We start from the raw sequence: 16902 nt of genomic DNA, 5'->3' as shown, positions 1-16902 counted from the left end.
TATCGCTGGAAATCCACACAAATATGACATCTTCATTGTTCCAGGAGTTTTTCCTTAAATACATGCTCCTCAAATGTCTCAATGCTCTGAAAATAGAGGACAATAACACATAGTCATAGTAAGAATGTATGACTTAGAAATTCAAGTTATTACATAGTATCAACAGCCTTTAAATTATGATTACCTTGGTGTCTGGGAGGCAGGTGCCAAAAGCCTCGAGTAACAGATTCTCCTCTCTCACTGCCTTTTCAAAGTCCGATAAAGATATTTTACCATCATGATCAATGTCCTACAAAGATGAGAAACAATTTGTGTAAAGACAGTAGTGTTGATTTATTATGTGAGATATTTCCAGATCCAATCATGTTTTTACTTATTTATTTCCCTCGGATACACTAAAAGTTAGAGAAGAGCATATACAAGTATGGCAAGGTATTTAAACCAAAAGGCCCATCAGTATACTATGCCCCTCACCATCTTCTTGAGCATGATCTCCACCAGGTCTTTAATTCCTTCGTCAGGATCCTCCTCTGTAGGCTGTCGGATGAGGCTGTTCTTCAGCAGGTGGAACATCTCCTCCCTAGAGACGCCGTTGTCGCTGTTCAAGTCGTACACGTCAAAGCAGTCTGAGCCACGCAAAGAGGGAATAATTATTGCATGGATAGATAGTAGCATATAACCCTGGGTTTTTATATGTGAGTCTAAAGCAGTGAGAGTGAGGCTACAAGCTTACATTTGATTTTTTCATCCAAGGTCCCTCGAAGGAAAACAGACAGTCCTACAATCCATTCTTTCATACCCACAAAGCTGTCATTGTCTTTGTCAAATACCCGGAAGACTGGTGGACAGAAAATCAGAAGCATTTAAAACATGTCCAGGTTTCCAAACATTCACATTGAAACTGCTGCTAGTTATTCTTGAATCTTAAATTTTTAGTTTTTCCAAATAGGAACTATAAAAACACACTTGTCTACAGAATATAAATACCACAAGCAAATGTTTTATATAGGCTATCGCGATCAACAGCAGACATAATACCTCCATCCATGTTCATGTCGTCGGTCATGCCAAAGATGTTGTGCAGGATGCTCCTGAACTTCCCTCTGTCCAGGCCGGCTGTTCGTCCGTGAACAGCCGGCGGCTCCCCCAGAAGCAAGTAGAACTCCCGGATAAGGCACTCGACCTCTGTTTTATTGACTGGGGGTCATTGAAATAATAGTAGGCTAACATTAGCATTGTGACATTTTTATTTGATCAATTTGTTTGATAGTTGCAACGCTAGCTGCTAGCGTCAATTAAAAGCAATGAATGGCGAAAGGCAAAATAGGTTGAATTAGTGTTAGTTAAGTCTGAACTGCATACTCACAGTGCTCTACTTGTTTTGAGATTGTTTCAGCCAGAGATTGTATCAACTTTCTATTCATAGCAGACATTTCCGCCATTTTTTAATAAGGTTAGGAGTGGACCAAGGAGTGGACAGACCAGACAGAGGCACAGCATGAAGTGTTGATCCGTCGCCCTAGCAACAGCGTAGCATTGTATTTAAAATAGGCATGTGTTTGTGCCCCTGTTTTAGCTCTTACATATTTTAAATCTCAAACTAAATGCTTAATTGATTTACTGTGGTTAGTCCTAATGATTTGTATTGTACCCCTTTCCTCCCTGGCTGCCAATAGGTCAGTTAGTTTCCTTTAAATTATAAAGGAAAGTGTGGCTGGCAGCTGGCTGGATAGCAGTCAGATGGCCTACGGCAGAGACAGGGATTTATGGTGGCAAATATGGCAGGTTTAGATTTGCGTTGATATTTATATAAACTATGTTCAGGCTAGAAATAAATATTAATATTTATTTAGTTTGTTTATCGTATCGAGGCTTTTTTTTTTTAAACCAAATGGCTCCTCTTCATTCCGACTTGAAACCATGCTTGAAACAGGAGTGTTAAGGTCGCCATCTGCTGGACAAAAGTTGTGCACATAGGACTAATAACTGCTTTGCTCCACCGTCTTGATTATGCATGGGGAATGGATAGGCTACCTGATGTAAGCTAAAACAGTTTAGTTTAAGGTTAAATGACAGGACATTGTCATCTCTTCTTGCGTTCTTGACTTCATTTTTCACTGTCCTCCCTGTAATTTGGATGAAAAGTAGCAGATAAAGAGTAGGTTAGCCTATATAAAGTCTGACCACAAGGTGGTACGCTCATCCATAAAGGGAAATCATTTATGCATGCAACTGAGGGCTTTTTCTGTCATATCCAAATGCACTAAAATGCCTAAAAATATAGCATAATAATTACAAATCAGTGAATGTAATTAGGTATTGTTAGTTGTAGTGTAGGCATACAAGGTCTGGGGAAACATAAAATAAATGTGGTTATTCATTCCTTAAATTATCTGTTAATTTTTGCCTTCTTGATGTAACAATATTTGAATTTAGTAAGTAAAGAAGAACACTGATTCATCAGATCAGGTTTGTTATTTAATTATTAAACTACAATGGATCACAAATTCACTTTTAACAGACAATATAGACTTAACCATAAAACATCGGAAACACAGACAGATTTGTTTTTTAAACTAAATATTTTCTTATCTACGCCCTTAACTCATAATATTGCACCACTACTGCCTCCTCAGTGTCAGAGTTTGCATGTATGAAAAAGAACAGGAATAAACAGTGTATCATTGTGGCGGAGGGGTTGAATGTGCCAAGGGAGTCCTTTAAGTTCAACCAGTGTGTGTAGACATGGATGTTTTTTTTTTGTACAAAACGTGTCACTCGGACCGTGAAGCAAGTTTAGTTCTGATGGGTAGCGTCGCATCGATCCAGTGGTTTGGGTTTGTGATCATGGAGGTCCACACAGCGACCTCTTCTTCCGTGGAGTCCATCCAGCTGACGGCCTCCCCATAACTCTGACCTGCCATTAAAAAAAACATATGAACATTCATTATTCATGTTGAAGACGTTGCGACATCACAATCCATGCTCTACGCTTCTTGCACACTCGGATGTCCTGAGCACCTTTGTGATTTTTGTCTAATGTTTTTTTTTTTGTGTGTGTGTGTGGTTTTCTATTGAGTATGCTGTTTTTTTGTTGTTGTTGTATGCTTTTCGTACTGTGTACTATAGCTGAATACCTTTTTCTTGGACTGCATATCAAATTTACCCACGGGCAGAACAAATAAAGCAACCTTGAACCTTAAAAGGAATGGAAGCGTTATTCTTGCATTGCTATGTTGCAATGCAATGTATCAGTTTTCCAGAAAAAAAATTAAAATCAAAAAATCAAATCCAGAGCTGTATCGAGAAGTAACAACAAACAATCATCTCTCGACAACTTAATGTTGAAAATCTGTTCACAACAGCAGAAACAAAATCTACCCTTTCAGTGGATTCATCTTCCTTCAGAAAACCTTTTCGTCAAGAACAGTAACCCCCAAATTATGAGCAAAACTACTCCATCACTATCGTGATAATAAACTACTTCACAACAACTACATGGGCTGAAATCAGAGCCATTTCCACATTTCTCAAATGTACGACTCCGCATGCGATACCTACTTCCCCCCATTCTGTCATGTTTGTGGCGGATTTCGACAGCCACCAGGCCGACGTGGGACATTTAGCGAGGCACAGTAACATTTAAGACCCTCTCTGACAACCTAGGAATGACCTCGCTCTAATGACACAACCATCTGAAATGCCTGAAACTCCAACGGGACAAAATGCAACACAATGTGAAGTACTGGACTGAAATACTGTCACAACACCACTCCTAATCACCCTTGTGAAGAATAAAAGTGCTATTGTGGTGCCATCTACAAAGCTGACTGTGAAATAAACTAACCACTCAAACAACCCTCTTTAATGACACATCCCATATCATAGAAACCGCTTCCCTCCTACGAGCCTACGAAATGCCAGGGGACCCATGACACACATATTGACTCATTGAAGACAGCCCAAGACAAACATATGAGCCAGCTAATTGAAAGAAGCACACTGTGAACAACAACCGGGAAATGAGACGTGCTTGATGAGAGATAAGATCCTCCACAGGGCCAAGGCAGCACAGGAGAACAACTAAAGGTAAAGATGTGCGTCTTTTCCCTCTCCTGAACGCTTATTATCATCTTTCCCCATCTGGTCTTCAGTGAAACTATAAAGAGCCCTCAATAATGACCAATCTTTTAATTTTATTCCACTTCTATTCTCATGAAAGCAAAAACACATGCATAATGTAAGCATCTGTGCAAGTTTGAGTGGGTATCAATTTAGTTTCTATTACACTAATGTTTGTTTTTGTCTGTCCATAAAGTCAATGTTCATTTTACTGCTTGCAATCATCCAACATTATCTGCAGACTTCTTAATTTCCTGTGTTTCTTTACTCCTCAGAAACATCTATTTTATATCTATAGCGGCAAAAGCAGATATTTGTATGCAAGAAAAATCACAAAGTTGCAATCTATGTAGTTTAGTTAGGAAAATCATAGGCAATCCAAAGACATCGCTCAAAAACAAGACATCTTTACATTAATCCCTTACAGAATTTGAAGCCTTCATAAAAGGTCAGTTTGTGTGTGTAACTGGCCTATACTGTACTAACTGAACATGTGGCACTGTTATCTTGCTGCTATTTTTCATGTGTGGACATTAAAGCAGAGAGAGAAGCTCACCAGTTCCACAGCTCAGACGTATCCCTCCCAGGATGTGCGATTTCAGCCCTACACGCTGCCACACAGTCAGCTCTGCGCAGGCCTCTCTCAGGTCGCTGGTGTGGAAGCCATCATAAACCATGGTGTGGTTGTAGGTCGGGCTGATAGAGCGCTTCATCATCCGCGTCTTCTGACCGCTCTGTCGACTGGCATCCGGGAGTATGTAGCTGGTGTGTTGTAGATACATTTAAAATGAATACAGAAGATTGAGTACAGAACATTCAGTTAGGTTAAATATACAGTAGATATAGTGAGGATACATACACTGATGAGATGAGACTAAGGCTTTATTTAAAAGTTAAGGGTTTTGTTTCCCTGTGTACTGGAGGCAATCTAAAAAAAAGGTGCAATGATTGTATGATCATATATATTAGGTACAGGATTTACAACATGTTAGCAAACAGTTGCCTATTGACACACTCAGTAGAAGTCCAATATTTACTCTTCTATATGGTTCTGTTTTGGTCTCTTACAACTCCATAGGGAAATATCTCCCTCTTTAGTTCCGGTGATAACAACCTGGGGGTTCAGGACTACGAATGACGTCTTCCACACACATATATACACAGTGCTTTGACACATTGTTAATATGAAACATTGATTTTAGCAGCTTTTGGTCTGGAGATAATCATAAATATATTTTTTTTGAAGGTGGAGAATCATGACTTAGAGATGAGTTTACATGTCCTATTCTACAAATTATATTCTCCAAACAAAATTTCTGCCATGACATATAACTGAAGACTAAATATCAGGAAATATATGATATGATATTGCAGAGCTGAGACACACACCTTTTAACAAAGGAGTCAATGGCTCCCCCTTTGTTGGACAGGAGACTTTGAGCCTCCCGAAGCCAGATATGAAGCTCTCCTGTCAGTGGCAAGCCATTACCTAACACACACACACACACACACACACACACACACACACACACACACACACACACACACACACACACACACACACACACACACACACACACACACACACACACACACACACTCACACACTCACACACTCACACACTCACACACTCACACACTCACACACTCACACACTCACACACACACACACACACACACACACACACACACACACACACACACACACACACACACACACACACACACACACACACACAGTGTATGAGTCACTTGTGATTGAAGTAGAACAGATCTTGCATCCATAATGTTGGGTCTCTGCTCACCTTCAAATCCATCTGGAATGAACTTTACAGAGAGCACGATGGTCCCACGACTGCTAATGGAGTCTGGATTCAAATGAACCTATGAGTGGGGGAGCAAAAGGGGTGCAGTATAGATCAAGAGAAAAAGATTAAGGCATAGGAAAAGAAATAACATGAAAGGGCAGGAGGAGGCAGAAGGTGTGGAAGCCTGAAGAGATTAAGGTTATATAAGGCCTTAGTTGAAATTCACAGCAGGTCTCCCTCTCCCTTCAGCTCTCCCAGACACAAGAGACGCTCCTCCTCCCTGAATTCTGTGTCTCTGCCAAAAGCTGCTGCTAAGAAGACACTCCGACACTAAGCAAATGTACAGTGGGCGTAATTGTTTTGGTAAATATTTTTTCTGCTCATTTACAGCATGTGACTACGTGAGCAAGTACTTGTACGTAAGTGGTCCTCTTGTGTTGTTCTTGTCTGCTCTCCCCTACCCGTGGCTGCAGGTCCTGCCACATTGGCCTCGTGCAGGTCCAGTCCCACAGGCCCAGAGACACCTCCACCTCCCCCAGAAATACGTTCCTCCCCATGGGCTCAGAGTGCCACACAGATAGGTTCAATGTCCGGCTCCGCAGCTCTCCCATCCGCACTTTATACTGCAAAAAACATTGAAAGGATATCTTTAAGATTGGAGAGCAACTGTGAGTGCAGTGCATGTTGCAGGACACGTGGAGGAGAGCTGAGAGACAAATGGAAGATTTCATTTTATGTAACATGCAAAATGAGAAAGTGTCTCACTGGGAGCGTCTGATTGTAGACTGGGTTCAGGGTCTTCTTCTTCACTGCGGTTTTCTTCTTACTGTGACTGGACTTGTCCGGCAAGAGATAGGTTTTAACATACCTGTGTGGGGGGGACAGAAAAGGGCACACACAGATTAACCCTATATTTTGCTTGTGACGTTGTTGCTGCGTCACACACATGGACTTGCAAGCGTCACTTACGGGTCGGAGCGATTCTTGCGCGCTGCCGCCGCGATGTCCTCGCAGCTACACACTTTGACTTGCAGCTCCTCCTTCTGCGTGTCGTAAACCAATGAGAATTGGATGCGGCCCCTCACCTCCACCGTTCCGAAATCCCCCGAGCTGAACAGACTCATCATGCTGCCACTGAACTGTTACACAAAACACACGCAAAGCAGAGATCAGCTCCTACGTCATTGTCCTGCGCTGAGTCATCTTGCGTCACAGAACAGCCAATTCATGAAATGAGTGCCAGTGTTTGCGCTTATGCATATTAATGTGTGTGTGTGTGTGTGTGTGTGTGTGTGTGTGTGTCTACCCTGTAGCCTGAATTAAGGCTGCCGTTGGAGCTGCTCGTTTTCAGAGAAGCCGTATTTGGCTCAGTCAGGCTGCTGCCGATAGACTCAGTGTCCTCGAAGTGACTGTCATAGTCTTCCTAAAGGCACACACACACACACACACACACACACACACACACACACACACACACACACACACACACACACACACACACACACACACACACACACACACACACACACACACACACACACACACACACACACACACACACACACACACACACACACACACACACACACACACACACACACACACACACACACACACACACACACACACACACACACACACACACACATTATTCTCAGTGTCACTATTGAAAATCTATCAATCACTCCCCCCTCCCTATACATCCTGCCGTGGTGCTACTTGATAATGCACCATTGCAAATTAAAAATTATCAGGTGGGCAATAGCATTTAAAAGATACAAATACAAAATACAAATAGTTGTCATAAGCAGTGTTTACCAAACGCATCACCAGAGGTAATCTGCAAATGTGGGTGTATGTGTCATATAATCACCTCAGGCTCCTCTGAGTGGCCATTACTTCTCCTTTCGCATTCTATGAGTAAATAAGAACACGGAATAAGAGACGGCCAAAGAGGTGCAGAGGCATTTACAGAGAAGCTTTCATACCTTTGGATGACGAGGAATTAGTCCTGTGCTGGAGACCCTGGAATTGGATATTATTATTTATATCTATAAATGTTTTTTTTTAAAGCGTAGAGAAATTAAAAAAGCATACATACATACACACAGACCTGTGCTATAGGACTTTTTGTTCTGGGTGTGGGTGTGGGTGTACGTGATGGATTGAAAGTTCCGTAACTCCTGAAAACACAAACAAGATGTTGTCAGAATGCAGCTTAAACACAGTGGAATGTTTGGTCATCATGTGACCAGGCACCCTCACACACACTAACCCTCCACACTCCTCTTCTTGGCCGTCCTTCAGTCGACCCTCTGCCTCAGGAGAGCTGTTGTGGTTGTGGGACGTTTCCTCTCTCTCACCATTAAACAGTTCATCCAGGGGCACATCTGTTACCATGACAACAACCAAAGGAGTGTGTGAGCGGGATATCCCTGTGACAGGAGGGGAAAGTGGCCCCCCCACAGGCCAGTAAAGGCAGCGCTGCATTAACTGAAAACCCACCTCTGTTCTTTGTCTTCCTCTGTCGGATGGTGGCATGGACGAGGGAGCAGATGGACGTGCGGTCTCTGTAGCGTTTGCTGCGCTCCTCACTGAACCAAGCCCCTGTCAGGGTGTGCAGACGGATGGGGTCCGTCTCTGTCTCCTCGATGTTCCTGCAGCGTTGACACAGGGCCAAGTTGGACAGTCACAACCGAGCTCTTCCCGGCAAAAATATGCCAATGTCAGCCTACGTCACAATCTAAGCAGCCACTGTGTTCCTTTATTCAACTTACTCAGCGAATAAAAGACAATGACCTGTTTCAATTCTATTGATAAAAAAGCACACAGGATTTGACTTGTAAGGTTTCCAAGGACATTTACAAGAGGATTCTTTCATGCATGAGCTAACCTGACAGCAGAGCTGAAATGATAAGTCGATTATTCAGTGAAACAATCTGTAGAACATTAACTGGCAACAATTTTGATGGCTGATTAAGTAAAGTTAATTCAGTCAATTCTCAGGCGAATATTTTGGGGTTTTAGCTTCTCAAATGTGAGATTTTTCTCATTCATCAAGTGTTATAGGATTAATCAACACAAGCGTCTCAAACAGGCAACAACGGGTCAAATATTTGACCTAGTTAACTGAATCGCAGGTTCTTATGGGGCTCTCTGACCATGTGGTCAATAGTATCCACATTGCAAGAGCAGGCCAGATTGAGTAACCAAAAGTAAATGTTGGTAATCGCACCTGGACTCCAGACACCAGGTTAACAATGTGGCAATTGATTTGGGAAAAAACCTGACTAATTAAGCGTTTTTTTGGACACAGTCATTGTATCAACTGACATGGCCAGTAAAAAGGCCATATCTTATAATTACTTGATTTTGAAGACCTTGTCTCATTGTATGTGTCAAAACATTTGTCATTTCAGCCGATATTGAGTTAACTTCATTTTACAAATTGGAATTTGTATCATCCTATTCGTAAATGAATACAAAGGATTTCTGGTGGGAGTGAACGTTTCCTGTTTGTGTTATTAAAAAACCAGACAACTACATAGGATAAACAGTCACCTCTGACCTGACACGCCCTTCATCAAGACGCCGCAGCTCCATGTCACGCTGTAAGACCTGCAGGATGGCTGAGTGCTCCTCCTCTGACAGGTGACTCAAGTCAGGAGCAGAGTCAGCCTGCTCCCCCTCCATCCCTGTGTGAGAAACAAAACCACAATCCTCAAACAAAACAAATGAGATGGCAACTGTTCACCTCTAATTGAAATTACACGTGCTGTAAAATTAATAAGTGAAAGATGTCCAGTGCTCCTGGGCCAGATACTACTCACACTGTGTATATTTGTGTTATGTATCATTCATAGAACAGTATATGATAAATTACATCAAGTAGTATATTGGGAAATATTTCTGTTAAACCAGTGTTTCCCAAACTCTTTTTTTGCCATGTGGCACCTAAAATGAAGCAATGTCAATGTGTTTCAGCTGCCATTTCCTGGTTTGATACTATGGAGCATTGGATATGTGTTAAGCACGAAGGAAAGTGTCAAACTTCTGTGTGCAAATAATGAACTTACAGCACCACAATGTAATAATTTTCAAGTATTTCGGTGAGTGAGTGAGTGTGAGTGTGTGTGTGTGTGTGTGTGTGTGTGTGTGTGTGTGTGTGTGTGTGTGTGTGTGTGTGTGTGTGTGTGTGTGTGTGTGTGTGTGTGTGTGTACGTGTGTACGTGTGTCCACTCCCTTGAGGTTATTTACCTTTTGGTAATTAACGCATGCGCAAAGCAATTCTTCTGTCCAAACGTTTAGCAAACAGGATCATGCGAGTGGAGTGCAGTGCAGTGCAGTGCAGTGCGGCAAAGCAATTACAACCTGACACCTAAGGAAACAAAACAAAAAATTAAAATTTATTGTGTAGAAGATAACAGAGTAGACTTTATTATCATATTTTTTTTATTCATAATGATATTCTGTAAAAAAAACATTCAGTGACGCATTCAGCTAAACATTGATTAAACGGTTGCTGTTTTTTTTATATAAAACAACGTAAAATGCTATATTCAATACTATCTTTTAAAAGATTATTGAAGTGTCTGGTCATGATAGCTTGTGAGAAGTTTCCCTCTAGGAAGAAAAACAAGCCCATGCAGCACTTCCTCAACACCGCGAGAGAGAGGACACCTGTCGCCGCTTTTAAACTTTTTGGATAAAAAGTTTTACAGGATTAAAGATTAGGTCTACATCTCTTTAAACCACTAAAATACGTCTTGTCTCTAAACATAAGAAAATATGAGCAAAAAAGTCAAGCCAAAAATAATCTATTACCTTACTAGAAAGCTTCCGAAGTTCCCATCTGTGAAAAAAAAATGTGTCAAAACTTGTCCGGTGCGTGTCGAGGTCTGGGTGCAGGCTAAACGCAGTGAACACGCCCTCCAGAGAGTCCGCACAAGGGTTGCGGTCAGCTGGAAGGGGGAGTACGTATAGGCCTGTGTGTGTGTGTGTGTGTGTGTGTGTGTGTGTGTGTGTGTGTGTGTGTGTGTGTGTGTGTGTGTGTGTGTGTGTGTGTGTGTGTGTGTGTGTGTGTGTGTGCCTACTGTGTGACATGACTCAGACACACACGGATGTTTTACCAAGTGGCAGGGTGGAGGTGGGATGTAACTTTTACCTTGCTGCTGTCCACACCTGCTAAACACACACTTAGAGGCCACGATCATACTTTCCACTATCCAAACACACACACACAGTATACAAACAATATGAAGGTCTATGCTTGTTTCAAAGTAAAGAGGGAAGAATCATCATTGGAAATCTGTTGGTGATATTGTGCGTGTTGGGGGAGGGTGAATTCAGAGTGAATTCTGAGTATTCAGTCCTGTCCTTTGTCAACAGACTTGGAGGACTGCCAGTGCCTGCCCAGTAGGGAAAGTTTTGTTTGTGTTGGTTTATTCAAGCCTGTAGGTCTTGGCTCAGACAGTAACTGGTGCATCCAACCAGCTATCCTGCTGCTCCCCCTGAAGGCCTCCATCAGCACACTGCATGTCCCTGTCGCATTCCACAACATGTAAGGATTAATAGGTGATTCCTATCTGCAGAAAATACAGATAGTGAGTCTCCGGTGGCACCCAAGTTACATACAAATCACTTCAGTCAATGTACTGATGGGGTCCAACCGTGCACTCTACACATACTACACAATCGCTCACTATGATTGGCTGTTACAAACTTTTCTCATTTGCATGCAAGAAAGCAGACATGACACAAATCCTTATGTCCTCAATTTATTCTAGTTGCCAACCCTTTTAAAGCATTTTTGTTTTCATATAAGTGGCATCACAAAAAAAATCAAACATGTTCATATTGATCAACTTAATCAGCGTTGCCGTGAGTAAACAGTGTCACATCACAACCTCTTTGAACATTTTTAAAAGGGGTAACGCAGATATGTGTATAATATAAATAGGAGCAGTCAAAACAGAAATGAATCAATAAAAAAAGACTCTGAGCTATTGACAAAAACAAAAACATGCACAAATCAGAGGAGTGGGGCAAGAGCCATCTGATGATGTAGTCTTAGAGTGTAAAGGTCTACCACTATTACCACTACTATTGGGCCTTAGATGTTAGATATATAAAGTGCAATTTGCTATGCTCCCAGGGCTTGTTGAGATGGCTCCTCAGTTAAATATCTAAATCACTGCAAGTTAAGTAATTAAATAAATATATAACAAACATACAGTATATATTTAAATTTTTGGTCCCAGTTAAACACTAGAAAAGTTATTCATCTCCATATAAATCTCCTTCTTGAACTGAAACCATTTTAAATGCCTGCTGTGACCTTGTCTGACGCACTGCCTTCATTGGAATATATTACCCTTTCACCGCCACCGACTGCAATGCACTATTTACACACTTGAAAGAGCTCATTTGATATACAGCCAGTTGCTTGTTGTTTATAAGAGGACAAACACTTAAAAGGTGAAAGTTGATAAAGGTAATTCGCTGAGCCTTTTTGTGTCTCGTTTGTCAGATTGTAGAAATACCAACAGAGATAAAAATACTATACAAACACATGCAGAAACTCATTACACAATTAAATATACAGAGAAAAAAAATTCCTCTTATAAACACACCCATCCCCCAGAAGGAAAAAATTGGGACCAAACCAAAAATGACAGGGGCTCAGAAAAAAAAGAAAAGAAAAACTCTTGTCGTCACAACTCGATGAGTCACTGCTCTGCTGTCCTCCAACCTCCTGTGATTGTCCTTCACACATCTTGTCTTCACTGCTGTGGCTGCTCTCTGTGTAAAGTCAGACAGAACATTTGATATGGGCAGACGGGGGTATGTGATCAGAATTAAAATACAATAAAGAGGGACCTCAAAGGTGAATTTAAGGTATAATGCATTGGGTGCTGTTGATCACTCCTGCCACTAGAGGCTACTGTTGCACCAACAACTGACCCTCACTCAGACACATTTACATGCTCATACTTAAACTGATGGAGCCGTGCTTAATTCTCTCTTCTCTCACACCTAGACAAACAAACTCACATGGGGTCATAGGTGCTCTGCTCTTTGGATTTGAGGAAACGCATTGCGATGAGACCGCCGGCCTGCAGACACAGCACGAGGATGATGCCCCCGATGAAACTGGACATGTCAAACTTGGCCTGGGAGAAATCTGGGGATGGCTTGCCGTCACCTCCATCACCTGCAGGGAGAGAAGAAAAAAACAGGAATAGTTTAATGGCTTCACGGTGACATTACATTAATGCAGGCTTACGGGGTGGGGTGGGGAAAGAAGAGAGTGTCTGCTTATTTCTGGGAAAGCACTGACCGGGGTTTTCATCAGTAATAAAAAGAAACGATTGAGCAGCACTGGGGAACATTTACTCAGCTCTTATGGGAATAATAAACATCTGACGCAAGAGAGAGGGGAGGGGGTGAAACAGAGGATGCTGGGTTGGAGTCGATACAATTTACCTGAGACGCCTCCGTCTCCTCCCTCCGCTCCGGTCTCTACAACTGGGAAATAAAACGTGAAAAGTGATTTGTCTTACTGAGGTTGCAGAGAAATCCTAACGTGTGTTAAAGCTGGGATGTATTTATTTGATACCTGAGCACAATTCAGACACTCTGGTCCAGCTGCAGTTCATGGAGATGTCCGTTGCGTCGCCCTCATCGATCACACACATGCCTGTGTCATTACCTGAGACAGAGAAAACACTCAATTTAGTGTGTGTGTCTGTCTGTCTGTGTGTGTGTGTGTGTGTGTGTGTGTGTGTGTGTGTATGTGCGTGTGTTTGTGTGTGTGTGTGTGTGTGTGTGTGTGTGTGTGTGTGTGTGTGTGTGTGTGTGTGTGTGTGTGTGTGTGTGTGTACATGTGTATGTCTTGTGTGTGTGTTCCTGGCATGCTAAATAATTCAGTCATCTTGTACAAACCCGGGAAGCTTATGTTACAGCAGCTGTGATGATTGAATTACTATCAGAGGTCAGGGTTGTGTGCGTGCTTCTGTGTATTTCCATGAGTGTGTGTGTGATTCTGCGTGTGTATATGTGTGTATTTCCATGTGTGTGTGTGTGTGTGTGTGTGTGTGATTCTGCGTGTGTATATGTGTGTATTTCCATGTGTGTGTGTGTGTGTGTGTGTGTGTGTGTGTGTGTGTGTGTGTGTGTGTGTGTGTGTGTCTTCATCACCATCTGGACAAAGCCTCCAGACACAGCCTGTCAGGTTGAGCATAGACTCTCCAACACACAGGTCACATGACTCGGCTTGAGAACAATCTGCAAGAGGGGAAAAACCTGGCAGTCAATTGGAGGTGTCACTCAAACTGGCACACGCACAATTATCTTCCCACAGAAACATTTAAAAACACTTAAACAGTTTAATTATTGCAAGACATCCGATGAGTTTGGACACCACCCAGATAGGCTAAAGTTAGTCTACAAAATTCAGTTTATTTGTTGTTCAGTTTCATTCAAGTAATGACCAAGAAACAATAGCAGGTTCGCTGATTCCTCTCACATTTGTTTTACTGACAATACTGGAGAACAAGCCATCATCACAGTTGATAAGAAGAAATATATTATAAAGGAAAGACTGTTGAAGGATATCAATAAGGAGTCAAGAAAAGGAAACATCAGATCCCAAGTTTAGAAGAACACACCAACAGGTTTCTGACAAGATCAAAAGACACTGAGATGGTTCCACAATCAGAACATAAATGTAAGGCATGTGTGTGAACCCATACCTGACTGTAATTGCACAGAGGGCACCACTGCTAGAAGCAGCAGTGTGGAGAAGAGGACCTTCAATACCAGCTGCTGCATCCTGACAACAATGCAACCCACAGCTGGAAATGTTGGTGCAAGGAGAAGAATAAGTATCAACAAAAAGTTTTCTTCTTAATAATGATAACTCCAGTTATGTCCTTAACAGGGTGTCTGATGGTTGCAAATAGCGCTATGGCTCCAGGCTATAGGACGCAGAGAGAAAGAAAGACAGGAGACACAGAGATCTGTGTAACATGAGCGACACCCAAACTTGGTGTCTTGGCAACCAGCTGGCCCACCTCAACCCTCCTGAAACACACACCAGCTTGGACAGAATGACACCTGTTTGGTTCCGCAGGCAGCGCGCGCACACTCACACACACACTCACCACTCTCTTACACACACACCTGCATTCACACAAACAGTACATCCTTGAAAACTCCAAGAAACACTTAGTTACATAGGTTAAAATAATCTTCAGTCAAATAACTTTTTGTAGCCCTCGAGTGTATTTTCAAATGTTAAAACTGGGTCTATTATGTAGGAAAATGCGTCCCAACCTTGGGACCGTTACCCTCTCGGTCCCAAGATAAATCTGAGGGCTCACAACATCATTTAGGGGACGAGACAGAAAACATGACTGACTATGACTCTATAACTGTGCTATTAGCTAAACGCTAACATCTGCATAGATGCTCACAAGTTGTGTTGATGATGGCTGAGAAGTTCATCCTCTTCGTGCCATGATTGTCGGAACTACATTATGTGGTAAACCAAGTAGGCCTAAGATATTTCAGTGCTACACAACATTTTAATTTGGTCTTATTTGACCATTTTCTTTGGAATCACTGGATATTTTTCACTCTTCCGAGTCTGGATAGGAAAAATATTTATCTTTATTCAAACTGACCACAACTTTGGATTACTTCAAGGTCCATAACCTGTAACAGCTAAATTTGAAGTGACTGGTAACATTCCTGTTACAGGTGGCAACCATTGTTCTAGGAAAAAAAACTATAAATGAGCAGGGAATCCTTCTCCTACATTACATTTTTAACAGGCATCTGCTGGTAAATAATGCATCTGGAGGGGAAACATGCACCCTGATAGTGCTGCTTAGGATCAGCAGCACTATCAGGGTGCTTGTTTTAATGTCTTGAGGGATCCAATCTAATAAGAACTAAATATAGACTGTAGCTGTGAACACACATTGACGTTAGCATGGGACGTAATTGTGCAGCAGCACAACCCATGTCACCAATGATCCATTAACACCTCGTATGTGTCACTAACTGGGAGAAAGAGACTTTCAGTCACTTGTCATACCTCTGTAACACAAGTGATTGCCATATGACTAACAACTCAGACAAGGTTTTGAAGTCAAAATAATTGCTGCAATACTTTTCACTACAGCCAAGCAAAACTGATATAAGAAGAAATGTAATAATAATAATAATAATAATAATAATAATAATAATAATAATAATAATAATAATAATAATAATAATAATAATAATAATAATAATAATAATAATAAAAATGAAAGGGGAAAAACTAACAAGATCACAAATCAATAAAAAGTTTGGGACACTTGATTACAGTCACAACCATCAATATGCATCCGAATATGCAACATCTGGACACAATAGTGGCTTTTAATATTATAGATCGAGTCAGCCGGTGCTTGGATGTCTGACTAATCACTTGGTGGAGTGATGACGTGGGAACAGGAGAATAATGAGAGGGGTTCTAAGTGCCCTCCTTATAAAAGGCTACACCGACTGTAGGCTACTTCAATCAAACGTGCACGAAACGCACAAATGCTCTGACCTTCAAAATATTCTTTTTGTGATGTAGATGCATGCTCTGTCTGAGTCATAGCCCCCGAGCCAAGCACTCCCGATCAGGTACATCGAGTCCGTGAATCACGACAGCCTTTTTTCAGCTTTGAGAAGCGGATTCAACCATCACCACCACCGCCACCTCCCCCATTCACACAGCCGTGGCTCATGTACTCCCACCTTTCATATGTTCTCTCACACATTGTCTGGGTAGATGCAGCTCTATGGGGAGGCTGTCTTCGCGCGTCGGCGTGCAAAAATAAAAAATACACACTCAAAGGCATATTCCGCAGTCTGGTGAACACGACATCGACACATCGGCCAGAAATAAGTGAATATTGCTGACGACGGCGGC

At 41.9% G+C, this 16902-nt stretch overlaps 3 protein-coding genes across 3 annotated transcripts; all 3 read right to left on the bottom strand.

Moving 5' to 3' along the window:
- Positions 1-32: 32 nt before the first annotated feature.
- Positions 33-1442, bottom strand: clxn (calaxin; the record flags this gene model as incomplete). Its single annotated transcript, XM_080045864.1, has 6 exons — positions 33-86; positions 185-289; positions 475-626; positions 734-838; positions 1039-1197; positions 1367-1442. 6 exons carry the CDS (start codon positions 1440-1442, stop codon positions 33-35), a joined length of 651 nt encoding a protein of 216 aa, XP_079901990.1.
- Positions 1443-2507: 1065 nt separating this feature from the next.
- Positions 2508-10807, bottom strand: sytl1 (synaptotagmin-like 1). The gene is made up of 16 exons (XM_080046004.1): positions 10755-10807; positions 10188-10308; positions 9499-9625; positions 8436-8587; positions 8206-8320; positions 8044-8113; positions 7919-7955; positions 7804-7844; positions 7237-7353; positions 6900-7069; positions 6696-6798; positions 6392-6553; positions 5928-6006; positions 5512-5611; positions 4679-4884; positions 2508-2917 (listed from the first exon to the last, which is right to left on the bottom strand). Exons 3-16 carry the CDS (start codon positions 9621-9623, stop codon positions 2775-2777), a joined length of 1620 nt encoding a protein of 539 aa, XP_079902130.1. The 5' UTR covers positions 9624-9625; positions 10188-10308; positions 10755-10807; the 3' UTR covers positions 2508-2774.
- cd164l2 (CD164 sialomucin-like 2) lies at positions 10248-14762 on the bottom strand (the record flags this gene model as incomplete). The annotated part of the gene is made up of 7 exons (XM_080045863.1): positions 10248-10308; positions 11421-11471; positions 12984-13143; positions 13416-13457; positions 13549-13641; positions 14130-14216; positions 14684-14762. 7 exons carry the CDS (start codon positions 14760-14762, stop codon positions 10248-10250), a joined length of 573 nt encoding a protein of 190 aa, XP_079901989.1.
- Between the last annotated feature and the right edge of the window lie 2140 nt (positions 14763-16902).

The sequence above is a fragment of the Ammodytes marinus genome (assembly GCF_949987685.1).
Source record: "Ammodytes marinus genome assembly, chromosome: 17".
Taxonomy (NCBI): domain Eukaryota; kingdom Metazoa; phylum Chordata; class Actinopteri; order Uranoscopiformes; family Ammodytidae; genus Ammodytes; species Ammodytes marinus.
The sequence above is the reverse complement of the archived record's forward strand: the minus strand, read 5'-3'. Positions and strand labels throughout refer to the sequence as shown.